Below are 19284 nucleotides of genomic sequence, written 5' to 3' on the forward strand. Positions count from 1 at the left end.
TCTGATTCTGCTGCTCTCTATCTGTTCCCTTGACTCCGTTTCCAGGGCTTCCTTTCCATTTATTTATTTTCTTTCCTCCTTTCTTCTTCATTTCTGGTCCTCCACAGACTTGACTGTCCAGTGGATCCAGCTTCTTCCTATTTTCTCCATCCATGAGCAGTTTTTCTCCTCTCTTCCTTTTCCCTCATCTCATCACCTTCCTCTCTCTTCCCTCCATGTCCAGCATTTCTCCTCTCTCCCTTCCCTCTCCTCTATCCATGACCCCTCCATTCATGTTCATCTCACTTCCTCTCTCTTCCCTCCCCTCCATCCATGTCCAGAATTTCTCCTGCCCTTCCCTCCACCCATGTCCTGAAACTCTCCTCTCTCCCCTGCCCTCTCCTCCATCCATCCATGTCCAGCAACCCTCCTCTCTCCCCTGCCCTCCCCTCCATCCACCCATGTCCAGTAACTCTCCTCTCCCCCTTCCATCCACCTATGTCCAGCAACTTTCCTCTCCCCCGCCCTCCCCTCCATCCACCCACGTCCAGCAACTGTCCTCTCCCCTGCCCTCCATCCATCTATCCATCCATATCCAGCAATTCTCCTCTCTCCCCTGCCCCCTCCATCCATCCATATCCAGCAGCTGTCCTCTCTCCCCTGCCCTCCCCTCCATGTCCAGCAATTTCTCCTCTCTCCCTGTGCCCTGCCTTCCCATCCATATCCATCGATGGCTTTGATGCTCCTCTCTCCCATGACCTCCCGTTCCCATGTCCACCTGCCCGCCCTCTTCTCCCCCCAACATCCCTCATTTTGCTCCTGCTGTCCTGGTGGGTTTAAATCTTTGATTTACCTCCATCACAGCAGCCGCAGTGAAAGCCCGTCTCTAGCCTTCCCGTCATTTCCTGTCAGTGTCCCACCCTCGCGGAAAGAGGAAATGATGTCAGAAGAAGGCAGGACACTGACGGGAACGAAGGGAAAACTAGAGACGGGCTTTCACTGCAGCTGCTGCGACGGAGGTAAATCAAAGATTTAAACCCCCCCCCAGAGCGGCGGGAGGTGAGGTAAGCATGGCTTGTGGCGCCCTCCTGCCATGTTTATCTCACGTACCGCCGGGTTGCACCGCTCCTAGAAGCCAGCTTGCCTGCCAGAACAACCGGCTCACAAGAGCTTTAAAAATTTAACAACCAGCTCTTGCAAGCCGGTGCGAGTCGGCTCCAGCACATCACTGCCTATATGCTAGGTGCAAGCACGTCACACAGAGCTGGTGTAAGTGTGTGAACATAAGTTCCAGTGATACACCTAACTTGCAGTATGCTAATGATTTACCAGTATAATGGCGTGCTAACAGATTTAGTGCATGCTAATCATTAGCACGCACTAAATGCCATGCAGACCATAGTAATATAATGGGATGCATGGTATTTAGCATGCACTAATCATTAGCAGAAGAACCCCTAAATTTGTACCTGAGGAAACGGAGGGTTTTTGAGCATACTTTATACCACTGATAAGTTTACCATTCCCCCTCAAGTTACCTTTTATGCTGTATCCTATACTATGGTCTACAATATTATATGGCTCTTTCCCAGGATGCAGCAAAAGATGTAGAGTTGTCTCCCTAGGTGCCCAGGCACCTCTAGTAACAATGGTCTCTTCCTTAAATGCCTCTACTTTTGTCCATCCAAGTGTTAGTGAGTCTGTAAAGAGTAAAGGAAAAATACATAAATAGGTGTTTACTACTGACAGGGTGCTTTGGCTCTACTTGTTCAAAGTCTTGGTCAGTGATGAATACTAAAGGGCTGATTTTCAAACGAGAAAAACATTTCAAAATTGCATAAAGCGGCATTTGGACATTTCTCGCAATTTTTGAAACTCGGATTTGAGCCGTTCTTCTCTGTAGTGCGTCCAAATCACAAGGTGGCATGTTGGGGGCATACTAGGGGCGGGACTTGGGAGTTCCCAAAACTTGGACGTTTGTCTGCCATAATAGAACAAAGCAAAAACATCAAGGGCTAAAAGTTAGCCATTTTGGTCTAAACCTGTTGCAGTCATGCCTAAGTCACAAGAAGGTGCCCTAAATGATGAGATGACCACTGGAAGAATTAAGGCATGACCCTTCCTTACTCCTCCAGTGGTCAATGAGGTGGCGGTAAGGATTCCCACACAGCACTACCCAATTACCGCCGGATTACCCCCTGCGGTATATTTTTAAAAATCCAGCAGCGCCAGAAATGGAGCACGCTGAAGACGGATCTACCGCCGGTGGCCACTTGGGCTGGCGGTAGTTCCGGGTTGCCACGAAGCAACCCTTTAGCAAAAAGGCCTCTCAGTGACTAACAAACACCCCTAGCAATTAGATATATAGGGATGAGCCACATTGAGCCTGCAAATAGGTGGGATAATGTGGGGTACAAATGCAATAAAGAAAGAAAGAAAGAAAGAAAGAAAGAAAGAAAGAAAGAAAGAAAGAAAGAAAGAAAGAAAGAAAGCACACACCATTTGCTCCACGGCTGTATATTACAGTCAGTACCATGAAGGGATTTGCATCTGTAGGTGCAACATCAGTAAATTCAGATGGGTCCAAAGTATTAAAGGTCCAAGTTTCTTGAAATAATAAAAAATAAAAATAAGAAGTCAAAGTTGCACTACAATTTTAAAATTATTTTCTCTGATCAATTTAATTGAAAACTGCAGTATGACTGATGAAGTTTTGTGAAGTTAGACGATAACTTTTTTAACAGATTTCCTAACTTATGCAGCAGGAATATACCTAAGCTACACCATACTTTCCCTTGTAAATTTAAACATGCATTTGTTCCTGGCTGGTCAAAAGGTTTTGAATATTGGCCAGATAAGTTCTATTTGTTGTGCTAAATCAAAACTGTATTTTGTGTAATAGTTCAAACAATATAATAATCCACTTTTCTAAATTTCTCACAAGCAGTGTTATTCTTTTGCCACTGGATCCAGCAACCTGCGGGACTGAGATACTGCAGGTTGCTGAATCCTCTGGTATGTCAATGTGCAGAAAAAGATCACCTTTTACTGTACCTTGATAACTTCTCCCCTTAACAACACATTTGAAGGGACGTTTAAGAAAAAATAAAGCACCCAATTGTAGCACCGACAAATGAAACAGGATAAAAAAAATCCTTACTTTAATATTCAAAAACAATTTATCCCAATTCTTGAAGAGCATCTGGAGAAGCCAGTTTCAATCTGAACTAAGAGGTAATGTACTCATAGTTACAGGTACAACTGCTTCAGAATTCAATCTTTCCAACATAGCACAGACATCTAATGTACCCGTAGCATGAGAGGCATCCAATTGATCTTCTGGGAAGCTGGTAAGTGATAAACGTTTGTAACTAGGGAAATAGATTCTGCAGAAACTTTTAATATATCCACTAAATACCTCTTCAACATTTCTCTTGGTGAATCAAGCATAGGGGTCCTTTTACTAAGGTGCGCTGAAAAATGGCCTGCAGTAGTGTAGATGTGTGTTTTGGGCGTGCGCAGAATTGTTTTTCAGCGCTCCTACAAAAAATGCCTTTTTAAATTTGTGCCGAAAATGTATGTGTGGCAAAATGAAAATTGCCGCACATCCATTTTGGGTGTGAGACTTAGTGGTAAGGTCTCACACGGTAACCGGGCGGAAATGACCTACGCGTGTCAAATGCCATTTGACACGTGTAGCTGACGCGAGCCAGAAATTTAAAAATATTTTTCGGACACGCATAGCAGACATGCGCTAAAATTGAAATTACCGCGAGGGCCACACGGTAATTGGGTGGTAACTCCAATTTGGCATGCATTGGGTGCACGTAGGTGTCCATGCGGCTTAATAAAAGGGCCCCATAATTTGGGATAATCAGTAAAATTAAGATTACAAAGCAAATTAATTTGAGGCATCACTGCTTTCCCCATATCTGAAATTCGTTCCCAAATGACTTCCAAGGTAAAAGATTTTGGCTGGGTACTGACACAGCCAAAATCTTTTACCTTGGAAGTCATTTGGGAACCAATTTCAGATATGGAGAAAGCAAACTGAGATAAAGGTTGACCATGACATTCCATTTGTGAGAAGGGAGAGGCTGTCCTACCCTGGTTAGGCCCCTAGAGGGCACTGTTCCCCTAAAATGTCCAGGGAGAAGGGCTGGGTGAGTCGCTGAAGGGAGCCAGTAAGGGGAGGTATAGCTGGAGGTCACTAGGACCGGGGAGAGTCCTGGAGGTGGAAACAGGTGCAGCAGGTTATGGGCTGGGTCCTGTTTGGCCATTAAACACTTAATACCCCACCTGAGTGGTGAGGGGGAGAGGAGAGCTAGCAGCGGAAGAAGAGAGCTGGTAGCGGAAGCAGGAGGTCCCCATGTGAAGTACTGGCTGAGCCCTTTGGACTGGTGGTGAACTGTGTGCAAAGCAAGGTAGCTGGCTGGGGTAAGAAGGCCCTAGGGTGCCAGGTATAAGAACTGTGTGTTACAAGGACGGACTGGGTGTCCGGGTTACAAGGAAGGACTGGGTGTCCAGGTGCTTAAGCTGGAAGAGTGAACTGAGTAGGAAGAAATGCTTAAGCTGGAAGATTGAACTGAGTAGGAAGAAAGGTTTAAGTTGGAAGAACTGTTTAAGCTTGTAAAAGTGTCTTAAAGCTGGAAGAAGTGTGCCCAGGGGCTGGAATAAAGATGTGTATGAAAATATCCTGTTGGTGAGACCTGACTATGTTTGCCTTTTGAGAAGCAGGTCACCCTGAGCAGAAAGGGGTAGTAGAATAATTTGCATACAATCTGCATACTGAGAACCAGCTCACCCTGAGTGAAAGAGGGACCTGGGATCTTGAGGTGGGAGCTTCATCTTCACAGTAGCCTCATCTTCACACATTGTAAGCTCTTTGAGCAGGGACTGTCCTTTTATGTTAAATTGTACAGCACTGCGTAACCCTAGTAGCGCTTTAGAAATGTTAAGTAGTAGTAGTAGTAGAAGCTACCAAGTTCACAGACAGACAATCATCTAGTTCTAGGCTTGCAGCCACCCATCGTTGCAGGATAAGCCACACCAACAACTCCACGTACCTTCCCAGCATCCCAGAAAGACTTGATCACTTCAAGTCCCATTTCACCTCCAGCTGCCTGTATGTTGATTTCACTAGTCACCACCAGAGAGGCAGATGTTGCTGGAGTACTTGCAAGATTGAAGTTGCAGTGGGGGAGCCCTCTGTTCTGGGCTACAAGAGGTCTCAAGCTCTAAAGTCTCCAGAGGTCCTCCTATCTCCCACGAATATTCCAATGGGCCACACCTAAAACCAACTGCCTGAACCCCAGGGTGCTCCACGAAATTATCTATTGGTCTAGACAGAGGTAAGAAGACTGCCAGGGAGTCAGCTTTCTAAGAAAAGAACTTAGTCCTACCCTTCCATGTAACCATCTTAAGCAATACAGAAAATGGAAAGGCAGCATCCCAACCAGCTTCACAGACCTGCCAACATCTTGCCTCCCCCCCATCTCTCCCCCTCCCCCCCCAAATCAGAGGAAAACAGAGCATGGATGTAAACAGTGCTGGGAGAATGGGTTGTCAAAAATTTCAAAAGTCCCTGATGTAGAATAGAGGTTTAAACATGATATGTGTCAAATGAGCATACACAGTGGAGATAAATGATTTTTAATGGATTTTGGAAAATTGAAGAGAGACTGTTTGGATCATTATACCGTTTGCATAATTACAACACAACTAATATGAGCGATGATTACAGTTAATGGAGTGTGTTGATTTATTGGTGTAAGCTCTCCATTTTGTATGATGGTCCCTATATTTCAGCAGGAACTGACTGTATGTGTGGACAGTATTGGCTTGTATCAGATTTCCTATTACTATACCTTTCATGCATTATTATTTTATGTGCCTTTATAAAATAGGGTTGTACAATGAGTTCCAGCAGCACACAAATTTGCACCTGCTCCAAAGAAGGTGTAAATAAGTATATTATTTATGTGTGTGAATTTATAATTTGCCTAGAATGGTATATCATGTAGATAAGAAATGTCTTGCATAAACAAATGGTTTATAAAATATGCATCTCCCCAAATTATGACACTAGGAATGCATACTCATAGATTGTGTAAAAGTAGGTAGATGTGAAGCGTCTGTTTAAGCTCTCCAAAAATACTAGGACTAGGGAGCATGCGATGAAGCTACAATGTAGTAAATTTAAAACGAATTGGAGAAAATGTTTCTTCACTCAACGTGTAATTAAACTCTGGAATTCGTTGCCAGAGAATGTGGTAAAGGCAGTTAGCTTAGCGGAGTTTTAAAAAGGTTTGGACAGCTTCCTAAAGAAAAAGTCCATAGACCATTATTAAATGGACTTGGGGAAAATCCATTATTTCTGGGATAAGCAGTATAGAATGTTTTGTACTTTTTTGGGATCTTGCCGGGTATTTGTGACCTGGATTGGCCACTGTTGGAAACAGGATGCTGGGCTTGATGGACCTTTGGTCTTTCCCAGTATGGCAATACTTTTGTACTTAAGTATGCATGTATACGTGAGTTCAATTTATCATGGCCATTTTCCATGTGTAAAACCTCCATACCCCTAGATTCTATATAAAGCGCAGCGAGTGGCACAAATTAAATTGTGCGCACGGCCAATTTATGCGCACTACTCAATTGGGTAATGAGCCAATTAGAGATAATTGGCTGATAACAACCAATTATGATCACTAATTGACCATAATTGGAATTTACACGCTCTTCTTTTCAGGTGTATTCTAAAAAGAGGCATGCATAAATTCCAACATTTGTAGCTGAAAAAGGGGTGCAGCCATGGGAGGAATATGGGCGTATCGGGGGTGTCAATCATATATACACACCTTGTTATAGAATTTGGGAGAACACACGTACATTTAGGTATTTACAACAGGTTTTCAGTGGCGGAAATGGCCACGCCTAGATGTATGCATGTTCCCCCAGCTTATGCGCTTTTCTATAAACCACGTCTTACTGTAGACGCGGTTTATAGAATTGCACCATGCGTGTTATTGCAACGTGCCTAAATTGTGGACGCATATATAGAATCTAGCCCATATTGTATAAAATATGTGCGTTAAGTGCAAACCTGTTCCTTGGCAACCCTCCATCTAGATCAGATAATGCTGTGTCCATATAATGGTGGAGCAGGTTAGAGCAGTGGGTTGAGAACCAGGAGAGCCCAGTTCAAATCCCACTGCAGCTCCTTGTGATTTGGACAAGTCATCTAAGCCTCTGTTGCCTCAGGTAGAAACTTAGAAGAATATCTACTGTACCTGCATGTATACTGCTTCTATAGCCTTTGGGCTTGTAGGCAGTATATAATAAATAAATAAATAAAGGTGTCGATATTCAAAGTGATTTAACTGGTCAGACATAGCACCTGGCCAGTTAAATCACTTGTTCAGGGCTAACCAGGCACAGTCAGCAGCGTTTAACTGGATAGTACCACTGAAAATGATCAGTTAGCACCCAATGTGAAACTGGCCTTTTTGGGGGGCATTCCAGGGGCAGAGTCAGTGCTTGACTGATTAAGTGCTGATATTCAGCACTTAACCAGCAAAGGTAATCACATAAATAGGACAGCATAAAACACAGTCCTATTTTTATGCAGTTCAACACAGACAGTTAAGTGCTGAATATCGCACTTAACCAGTTATGTTTTCACCAGCCCCATATACCCAGAAATTTAATGCCGGAGCCCAGGCATGGCCCATTATTGAACTTCCAGAGACAAAAGCAAAATGCCGATTGCTGCCGGTTGAATATCAGGTCCATAAGGTATAGGCACCGGCACCTAATATTATGGGCATATACCCCAGCTAATTTTAGAAAAATCAATTTCTGCACTTGAAACACTGTTTTACAAGTAGAAATACCTTTTAAAATATCCCCATGAAGGTTACAATTATAAAATGGTACCTAGGTGATCAAAGCACACAGATTCATCCATTGTGCATATTTTATAAAGGCAACACAAGTTCCTATATGCCCTTAAAACATCTTACCTGAAAGAACATAAGAATAGCCATACTGGGTCAGATCAATGGTCCATCCAGACCAGTATCCTGTTTCCAACAGTGACCAATCCAGGTCACAAGTACCTGGCAGAAACCCAAGTAGTAGCAATGCTCCCATATACACTTACACCTATTCCAAGAAAGGAGTAACTTTATATGTGCATGTTCAAATAGGAATTGGCTCATCTATTTTGTATACGTGTATACCCCAGGTAATTTTATATGTAACTCCTTGTTCTCCCAAAACTGCACAGCTCAAGTTCACACATCACCATGCCTTTTTCTTCACGGTCCCCTGCTATTAGAATTTTTGACCCTAATCTTTGCGTTTGGAACTTTTATTCAAAAAGTTTAAAATAGCCTTAAAAATTTGGCTTTTTAAGGAGGCTTTTTCACCTCGATACTTCATGTAGAAATTGCCTGCACCTGAAACATTACCCTCCCCCTTCCAGTTTTTCCTATTAACGTTATCTAGCTTTGGCCTTTCCTCTGTCTACCCTTACTGTTATATCCTGATTGTTGGTTGACTGTTTTACTTTCCTATCAAAAATTTTTAGCTCTTTTCTTTCTCTTCTTTGTATTTTAATTTAGGGGGTCTTTTATACAGGTGTGGTTGCATTTAGCACGTGTTAAATGTTAGAGACACCCATGGGAATATATATGCATCTCTAGTGTTTAGCACACATTTATTTTTAGCGCATGCTAAAAACACTAGAACACCTTTGTAAAACACCCACAATCTGTAAACTGCCCAGTTCTGCTAGTCAGCTTGGGCAGTACAGAAAGTTTTAATAAACATAAACATAAAATGCTGTTTTACCCTCAAGTCATTTAGGGGTCCTTTTATTAAGGTGCGCTGAAAAATGGCCTGTGGTAGTGTAGGTGCGTGTTTTGGGTGTGCACAGAATCATTTTTCAGTGCACCTACAAAAAATGCCTTTTTAACATTTTTGCCAAAAATGGATGTGCGTCAAAATGAAAATTGCCACGCGTCCATTTTGGATCTGAGACCTTACCACCAGCCATTGACCTAGTGGTAAAGTCTCATGCGGTAATCGAGCAGTAAGGACCTCTGCAAGCCAAATGCCACTTGGCGCACGTCTGATACGTGTGGCCAAAAATAAGGTAAAATTATGTATCATACCTGATAATTTTCTTTCCATTAATCATAGCTGATCAATCCATAGACTGGTGGGTTGTGTCCATCTACCAGCAGGTGGAGATAGAGAGCAAACTTTTGCCTCCCTATATGTGGTCATGTGCTGCCGGAAACTCCTCAGTATGTCGATATCAAAGCTCCATCCGCAGGACTCAGCACTTAGAGAATTACACCCACGAAGGGACACTCTGCCCAGCTCACCACCGCCGAAACGGGGGAGGGGAATTAACCCAGCTCATCCCCACACAAGTGGGGGAGGGGAATCCGTCCAGCTCATCCCCGCGGAGCGGGGGAGGGACACCACACCCGCCGATGCGGGGGGATCTGGCTTATCCTGCAACCACAACCGTGGGAGGAGCTGACTAACCCTAACACCGCCGAAGCGGGAGGGGTACAAAGCTGCCCTACAGCCGCACGAAGCGGGAGGGAGTGCCGGCAGAATTTAAATCTCAATCCAGCCCCGTAAAACGGAGGGGAGAGGAATGCAGCAGCTCACTGTAACACAAACTCGTCTCAACTCTTGAAGAATCCAAGTGAAAAAAAAAACTTGAACACGAAGTCTTTCTGAAGTAACTGAAGACTAAACTTGAACCTGAAATGCAACCAGAATAAAAACAGTACAGATATCTGGGAGGGGCTATGGATTGATCAGCTATGATTAATGGAAAGAAAATTATCAGGTATGATACATAATTTTACCTTCCATATCATCAAGCTGATCAATCCATAGACTGGTGGGATGTACCGAAGCAGTACTCACCCAGGGCGGGACATTGAAATCCCTGACCTCAACACTGAAGCTCCAAACCGGGCCTCCGCCCGTGCAGCCACAGTCAAGCGGTAATGCTTGGAGAATGTATGAGCCGAAGCCCAAGTTGCCGCCTTGCATATCTCTTCCAAGGAGACGGACCCGGCCTCTGCCATCGAGGCCGCCTGAGCTCTAGTGGAGTGAGCCTTCAGCTGGATAGGCGGCACCTTCCCCGCGGCCACATAAGCCGCTGCAATGGCTTCCTTGACCCATCTTGCCACTGTAGGCTTAGCAGCCTGCAGACCCTTACGAGGACCTGCAAACAGGACAAACAGATGATCCGATTTCCGGAACTCATTGGTCACTTCCAAGTATCTGATGATGACTCGTCTCACATCCAGATATTTAAGAGCAGAGTACTCCTCTGGGTAGTCCTCCCTACGAAAGGAAGGGAGACAGAGCTGCTGATTCACATGGAAGCGAGAAACAATCTTGGGCAGGAAGGAAGGCACTGTGCGAATAGTCACTCCTGCCTCAGTGAACTGCAGAAAGGGCTCTCGACAAGAGAGCGCCTGGAGCTCGGAAACTCTTCTGGCTGAAGTGATAGCCACCAAAAAGACTGCTTTCAACGTCAGGTCTTTCAGAGATGCCCTCGACAAGGGTTCAAAAGGCGGCTTCTGCAATGCTCTTAGCACCAGGTTGAGATTCCACGCAGGCACCACTGAGTGCAGAGGAGGGCGCAGGTGATTAACTCCCTTGAGAAAGCGCACCACATCTGGCTGCGAAGCCAGGGAAGCACCCTTCAGGCGGCCCCTGAAGCAAGCCAGAGCCGCTACCTGGACTTTAAGGGAACTGAGCGACAGGCCTTTCTCCAGACCTTCTTGCAGGAACGCCAACACTGAAGAAATTGGAGCAGTGAAGGGAGAAAGTGAGCCTGCTTCACACCACGCTGCAAATATACGCCAAACCCTGGCGTAAGCAGTAGAAGTAGAGCGCTTCCTCACTCTCAGCATAGTGGCGATGACCTTGTCTGAGAAGCCCTTCTTTCTCAGACGCTGCCGCTCAATAGCCAGGCCGTAAGACCAAAGGGGGAGGGATCCTCCATCACCACGGGACCCTGATGTAACAGGCCCTGCTCCACTGGCAGCCGCAGAGGATCATCGACTGAGAGCCTGATCAAGTCCGCATACCAGGGACGTCTGGGCCAATCCGGACCCACCAGGATTACCCTGCCGGGATGCCTTGCCACCCGGTCTAGCACCCTGCCCAACATGGGCCAGGGCGGGAACACATAGAGAAGCTCTTGAGTCGGCCACTGTTGGAGAAGAGCATCTACTCCCAGGGATCGAGGGTCCCGTCCTCTGCTGAAAAAGCGCGGCACTTGGCAATTGGCCGATGACGCCATCAGATCTAGGCTCGGCTGGCCCCAGCGCTTCGTGATGTCCAAGAACGCCTGAGCAGATAGCTGCCACTCTCCGGGCTCCAAGGTATGGCGACTGAGAAAGTCAGCCTTGACATTCATGACTCCGGCAATGTGGGCCGCTGACAGCTGCTCCAGGTTCGCTTCTGCCCACTGGCATAGATTCATAGCCTCCTTGGCTAGAGGGGCGCTCTTGGTACCTCCCTGGCGGTTGACATAGGCCACAGCCGTGGCATTGTCCGACAGGACCCGTACAGGCTTCCACACCAGTACCGGGATGAACTCCAAAAGCGCCAACCGAATGGCTCTGAGTTCCAGGAGGTTGATAGATCACTTTACCTCTGCAGGAGACCAGAGCCCCTGCGCTGTCCTTCCCAAGCAGTGGGCTCCCCAGCCCGACAAAGAGGCGTCCGTCGTGACGACAATCCACTCCGGGGTCACCAGAGGCATTCCCGCAGACAACTTGTCTGTCTGCATCCACCAGCTCAGCGCCTTGCGCACTGCTGGGTCCAAGGGAAGGCGCACAGCATAATCCTCCGACATCGGAGTCCAGCGCTGCAGCAGAGATTGTTGTAGTGGTCTCATATGAGCCCTGGCCCAGGGCACTACTTCCATCGTGGCCGTCATAGAGCCCAACAGCTGCACATAGTCCCAAGCCCGAAGAGGAGAGGCTACTAGGAACTGGTCCACCTGAGCCTGAAGCTTGACAATCCGATTGTCTGGCAGGAACACTCTGCCCACTTGGGTGTCGAATCGAACTCCCAGATACTCCAGGGACTGAGTCGGGCGCAGCTGGCTTTTCTCCCAGTTGATGATCCATCCCAGGGAGCTCAAAAGAGCAACTACCCGGTCCACAGCTTTGTCGCACTCTGCATAAGAGGGGGCTCGGATCAACCAGTCGTCCAGATAAGGATGGACTTGTACTCCTTCCTTTCGCAGGAAGGCCGCGATGACCACCATTACTTTGGAAAAGGTCCGCGGAGCAGTAGCCAACCCGAACGGGAGGGCTCTGAACTGGAAGTGTCGGCCCAGGACTGCAAAACGCAGAAAGCGTTGATGAGGAGGCCAGATGGGAATATGCAAGTACGCTTCCTTGATGTCCAAGGATGCCAGGTACTCCCCTGCCTTCACTGCCGCTATAACAGAGCGGAGAGTCTCCATGCGAAAGTGCCGCACTTTCAAGGCCCGATTGACCCCTTTGAGGTCGAGGATAGGCCGGACAGAACCTCCTTTCTTTGGTACCACAAAGTAAATGGAGCAACGCCCCTTGCCAAGCTGACTTTCTGGCACCAGAACGACCGCACCCAGGCGGATCAGATTGTCCAAAGTCTGCTGCACTGCCACAGCTTTGACCGGAGACTTGCAGGGAGAGAGTACAAACCCGTCTTTTAAGGGTCGGCAGAACTCTAGCTTGTAGCCGTCTCTGATGACTTCCAGCACCCAAGCGTCTGAAGTTATTGTGGTCCACTCGCCCAGAAACGAGGACAGCCGTCCTCCAATCTGCACTGGGGCGTGGACCAAGGCCCTGTCATTGGGTACGAGACCCTGGGGGAGAACCGGAGGGAGCACCTCCGGGACGGCGGTCTCTGCGAAAGGAATGCTGCTTGGGGGAGAAATTCCTCTTAAAGGAAGAGGGGGCAGAGGAACCCGACCTGCCCGGGCGGTACCGACGGGCTTCCTGAAACCGTCCTCTGGAGGTACCGGGACGAGTACTAGCCCGAGCCCTGACCTCTGGTAACTTCTTGCCCTTAGACGTGCCGAGATCGGTCACGATTTTGTCCAGCTCGACCCCAAAGAGCAGCTTGCCTTCGAAAGGCAATCTAGCCAGGCGGGATTTAGAGGCGTGGTCAGCAGACCAATGTTTCAGCCAAAGCCACCGCCGCGCAGAGATTGTCTGAGCCATGCCTTTAGCTGAGGCCCTCAAGACATCATACAGCAAGTCTGCCAAATAGGCTAAGCCCGATTCCAGGGCCGGCCAATCAGCCCTCAAGGAATGATCCGAGGGGAAAGCCCGCTGCACCATAGTCAGGCACGCCCTGGCCACATAGGAGCCGCAAACTGAGGCCTGCAAACTTAAGGCAGCCGCCTCAAAGGACGACCTTAAGGCCGCCTCCAATCTTCTGTCTTGGGCGTCCTTTAGGGCCGTGCCACCTTCCACCGGCAACGCCGTTTTCTTAGTCACCGCAGTGATTAAAGAATCCACGGTAGGCCACAGATAGGCCTCACGCTCACTTTCAGTCAAAGGATAGAGGCGGGACATAGCCCTAGCCACTTTAAGGCTCGCTTCAGGGACATACCATTGAGCCGAAATTAAGGTGTGCATGGCATCATGCACGTGGAAGGTTCTAGGCGGGCGCTTCGTCCCCAGCATAATGGCAGAGCCAACAGGGGCTGAGAGAGAGACGTCCTCCGGAGAGGAAATCTTCAAAGTGTCCATGGCCTGTATCAACAGGTTGGGCAAATCCTCTGAGCTAAAAAGCCGCGCTGCAGAGGGGTCATCCGCTCCATCCGAGCGGGGATCCGTCTCCTCCAAGGAATCTGCAAAGGACCGTTGGGAGAACTCAGATACGCTGCCCTCATCTACATCGGAGGAGACAAAGTCCTCCAAGGCCTGGGAATCAACCCGAGGGCGTTTACCTCTGGAAACCTCAACCTCTTTACCAGACGAGGGAGCAGGGGCAGCGTTTTGCATAAGGAAGGCCTGATGCAGCAGCAAAACAAACTCGGGGGAGAAACCCCCCAGACTGTGCACTTCCGCAGCCTGGGCTACAGCCCTAGACGCACCCTCAACCGGCGCTCGCAAGAGCGGGGGAGAGACATGCTGCGCATCCAAAATGGCGTCCGGCGCGACACTCCGCGAAGGAGCCGCGCGGGAAGAACGGCGCTTAACTTTAGCCGCTTTTGTGCCGTCGCCCAAATTAAGGGCGTTCATGGCATTAATGTCTCCAACCTCAAGGGCGGCCCAAGAAGAAGCCGTCCGAGCCGCGTGGCCGGCCAAGATGGCGGAGGCGAGGAGCGGGGGATGGGCGTTTATGGCGGGAAAAACCGCCACGCCGGAGGAAGGACCGGGACATTCATCGGTCACGAAACTGTCACCCAACAAGGGCGAATCAGGCTTTAAGACCCCCGCATCCCCTCTAGAAGCGCTCAAGCGATCCGGGGAGCGACTCTTTGCGCCCTCGCCCTCCGACGCCATATGCCATGAGGAGAAGAATCGGGGAACCCCCTGCCCGCTATAAAAAGGTAAAAATTACCTGCTTGCCGCTCCGAGCTGTAACGACCTGGTGTCCCAGTGAGTAGCTGCAATAAACGTTTAAATAAACGTCGAAATAAACGCCTTTAAGGACGTTCAAAATTTTTTTTTTTTTTTTTTTTTTAAACGGAGCCAGCGGGAGGGGGGAGAAAAGGAGGGACCTGGCACCACCAGGTTTGCACTTGCTCAAAAGAGCCCTCAACCCCAGGCACTCAACAAAACCTAAGAATTAGGCTTGGAGGCCTAGCCAGAGCCTGCTGTGTGTGACCACCACCTGCTGAGATAGAGAACATACTGAGGAGTTTCCGGCAGCACATGACCACATATAGGGAGGCAAAAGTTTGCTCTCTATCTCCACCTGCTGGTAGATGGACACAACCCACCAGTCTATGGATTGATCAGCTTGATGATATGGAAAAATGATTTTCCAGATGCGCATATTGGACGTGCGCCAAAAATGAAATTACGGCAAGAGCCACGCGGTAGCTGGGCGGCAACTCCATTTTGATGTGCATTGGGCCTGCATAGACGCTTATGCGGCTTCGTAAAAGGGCCTCTTACTACTACTACTACTACTACTTAACATTTCTAGAGCGCTACTAGGGTTACGCAGCGCTGTACAGATTAACATAAATTGACATAAAGGACAGTCCCTGCTCCAAGGAGCTTACAATCTAAAGGGCAAAATGTCAAGTAGGGGCAGTCCAGGTTTCCTGAATAGAGGTATGATGGTTAGGTGCCGAAGGCTGGAGAAAATCATATGAATGGCATCCAGCTCTGTGGGTACTGTGTATGCATAAGCACCCTCGGTATTCAGTTAACAATAGAACTTCTCCAGAGAGGAGTATTTCCCAATCATTTTGAAAAGTTGGCTTCTATATGTAAATCAGTCTTACTGTGTGTGCTCTCCTATACTTTACTCATCCCGAGACTCTAAGGATGTATGGAATAATGAACATGTGTATGGAAAGGTTGTTCTTCAATCCAGAGCCTCTGATGGCAATTTATGATAACTACAATGAAGCGCAAGGAAACTGAGAAAAAGAGAAAGATCAATACCATTGAAGTTTAAAGTCATGGCAGTAGCTTTTCCTTTGTTCTTTGTTAGCAGACTGGGTTGAAAAGAGCCCATTTTGGAACGTAGTTTCACGCAGCCATAAAACACAGAGACTCTTAACTTCACAGCAAGGGGGTCAAATTCATTCAGCCAAGTCTGCTGAAAATAAAGACATGACATGAACATAAGGCACAAAATACTAGTCTGCAGTATGCTTACAACTGTTGGAGAATTCAACTGAGGGCAGAAAATGATTCCATATCTTTTTCTTCATCTGTCGTGATGCATTTTGGTCACAATTCTTTTCTGCAACAGCTACACATAAATTTTGGACTAGAGTTCCCAAAATCAAAACTTTATCCCCAGTTAATTCACACCCCGCTCAATACAGTGAGTTATCCCTGAAAAAAAAAATCCTTTTAGCTTCTATAGAGCAATATTAATCACTGAAATTATAAATCAGTTCATTAATAACGAGCCTTGAGAGAGTTTCTTTGAAAAGGTAGTAAATAAATCCTAATAAAGAAAGAACTAAAATTTATATTCAAGGTTCTCTTCCCTGAAAATGTTGCTAAACCTGTGCAGGCATGCAACAACTGAAATATCTAGTAGAGGAGGATCCTAGCATGTAGCTTTAGAGGTCAAATAACACTCGTGATGTAGGCACCCCCAATAGGATAGCTTTAGAATTGTCTTCTTTAATGTCATCACTGTACTGTTAGTCCCAGATGCAACAGAAATTTTCACTCACCTCGTAAGATTTCTCAGCTGAAGACACAGGAAGAACCAGATTCAGTAAAACATCCTTCACTCCAACTGGCAGGATCTGCCTGGAACCAACAGAAACTTCTGCAAGAACCACAACGATAAGTTAACCAGTTCTCGTCACTTTTACATTTTGATTTTACACCATATTCAGTGCAATCCGATCACAAAATGTTAACAAAGGGGTAACCGGCTGCGGCATTTAACTTATTCCATATATTCAGTACCACATAACTGCTCTGCTGCTATAACATATCCAGATGAATGCCAAAGCAACCTACAGGGATAATTTGGGGCCCTCCCTCTGTCCCTTTACTATATGCATAGTGTTGAGTCATTCAGATGGATTTTCAGCCCAAAACAATCTGTATAGGACCAACACTCCATTGGCAGGGAAGTCACATATTCACCAGTTATGTGTGAACATATAGGAGTTAATTTTCAACATTAAAAAACATCATAAGGTGGCAGAAGGACATTTTTCTCTCAAAAACGCCTATGTTGCAACTTTCAACACCTGAATTTTAGATGTTTTGCTCCACAGTTCTTCCACATTTTAATGAGAGTGTTTTGGGCGGACATGGACGACGCCATAAGATGGATGTTTTTCTGCAATAATAGAACAAAATGATAATGTCTAGGGCCAAAATAAAGACATTTTGGCTAGACCTGTTTCAATCACAACTAAATGACCAAAACGTGTCATAAATGACCACTGGAAGGATTAAAGTATAATCCCTCTTACTCTCCCATCCCCCAAAGATGCGACAGTGAAAGTATTTACCAGGCTCTATAACAGATTCAGATATGATGACCATTCCTATTAGAGCAGCAAGCAAGTCCCAGGAGTAGCCTAGTAGTCAGTGAAGTGGACTGTAAAGAAGGGAAACCATATCCCACTCTAACTGGTACACTTGTGGTGGAACGTGTAAGCCCTCCAAAACCCACCAAAAACCTACTGTACCTACACATAGGTGGCACCTGCAGGCATAAGAACTATTGTACTGTTCTACAGTTGGGTACAGTAGGTTTTTGGTGGGCTCACCATACAATATAAGGGGGTAATGGTGAAATACGTACCTGTGAGCTTTTATGTGAAATCCACTGCACTGCCTTCTAGGGTGCCCCACTGCTCTGCTGGGATCTCTGTGTGGCCAGTCTACTAAGAATGGTGGCCCTCATATATCCCAATGGCTTGTTTTTGTGTGTATTTCTCTTGAACTTTTTTTTAATGGTCCAAAAAGATAGATGCACTAAAACATCTAGCAAATGGACATTTTTTAAACAAAAAGTTGGTAGTTTTTCTGTTTCGAAAATGGCTATGTTCATTTCTGGATTTTTGGATGTTTTTTTGCAAAACAACATAACAGTTTCATATTGAGTATAATAATAATGTGTTGGCAGGTCTTGCTTTTGGAATGTGCAATCTTTGCACAAGGTGCTATCCATGAATGATGCTATTGTTCCATCACTTTCTTCTTGATACTGCCCTCAGGGCCCAAGAACTGCAGCTGCTCCAGGAGTATAGAGGAGCAGTTGCCCCCTTACTTCAGAACACCTGTGCAAGTAGAGGGTATCTTGATATAAACACAAGAGACAAGAGAGAGGACTAGAAAGTGAAACAAAAAGTCAACAGCTGAACATATTCCTGCAGTTCTGAGGAACACATTTCTGAATCTAAATGTGGCCTGTATTATATTTTGAGATCTACTGAGAAAATTGTAAAAAGAAAACCTCAACAAGGCAGCAAGCTGTAAAAGAGACCCTACTTATGAATATCTTTAAGAGGTTTCTTTACCTATGCGTCAAAGTCCTTATTCTCGATTGTTTCCCAAACTATACAACGTCCTGCCAAAACTAATAGTGTTTTGCCCTCTGCTAATGATTTGGCACTTTATTCTCATCCAGAATTTCAATGCTTCTAGCCTCTCTACCTCCCGTCCCAGTAGGCCTCCCTTCCTCTCCCCATTCTCATGCCCTGTCTTCTCCTCCACTACTGGTCCTTCCGTTTGGAGTTCCTTCACTATTCCCTCCCTGACTCAGCTTACTAAAGCCTTTCACACTATGAACATGACAACTTGCTCCCTAGACCCTTTAACTTGTAAATGGTTTTCTTACCTTGGTCACGGTTTGCTCCCACTTTGGCAACAAATGATTACAGAAAGCATCTCCTCTGGTTCCATTCCCGTGTCATGGAAATCAGCCATGGTCACCCCTATTCTTAAGAAACCTTGTTTGAACTCTACTTGTCCCTCAAATTTCCACTCTGTTTCTAATCTCCCATTTGTGTCCAACTCTGTGAGAAGGTGGTGTTCAATCAGCTCCTCCCCAACTATGAGCAATTATCCATTCTTCATCCCTGCCAAACAGGCTTTTTGTTCCATTCATAGTAATGAAACAACCATTACTGCCCTTTTGAGTGAGCTATATGCCATATTAGATCACAATCAGATTGCACTTCTAGTTTTCCTTGACCTTTCAACCACCTTCGACCTGGTGAGTCATCCCATTCTTCTTTCCCATCTTCAGGATATTTGGTATCTGATACCATTCTCTCTTGGTTCTCTTCCTATCTTTCCAACCATACATTTAGAGTCTCTACTTCTTCCACCACATCATCTGACCAGTCTCTGCCATGCAGTGTCCTGCAGGGTTCAATCTTATCTCCACTGTTGTTCACATCTATCTAGGTCCCCTAGATACTCTCATTTAGGATCACAATATTTGCTTCTTCATATACACTGATGGCATCTTATTGATTTTTCCTACCTCTCACCTTTTTCCGGTTCTCACCCAGTTTCAGTGCTGTCAATGTATTAGCAGATTGGCTTGCTTCTTACAGATTAATTCTTACCCCTTCTAAAACAG

General features: G+C 46.3%; 1 protein-coding gene across 1 annotated transcript in view; it reads right to left on the reverse strand.

Moving 5' to 3' along the window:
* The window catches only part of LOC115482380, a 133677-nt gene that overhangs the window by 56512 nt on the left and 57881 nt on the right, over positions 1-19284 (reverse strand). Inside the window, exons 14-17 of the mRNA XM_030222127.1 lie at positions 16403-16500; positions 15654-15810; positions 2479-2586; positions 1518-1679 (exon numbers count right to left, since the gene is read on the reverse strand). Of these exons, the coding sequence (XP_030077987.1) occupies positions 1518-1679; positions 2479-2586; positions 15654-15810; positions 16403-16500 (525 nt within the window). The remainder of the gene's footprint in view (positions 1-1517; positions 1680-2478; positions 2587-15653; positions 15811-16402; positions 16501-19284) is intronic.

Source organism: Microcaecilia unicolor, chromosome 13 (genome assembly GCF_901765095.1).
Source record: "Microcaecilia unicolor chromosome 13, aMicUni1.1, whole genome shotgun sequence".
In the NCBI taxonomy this organism is placed as follows: Eukaryota; Metazoa; Chordata; class Amphibia; order Gymnophiona; family Siphonopidae; genus Microcaecilia; species Microcaecilia unicolor.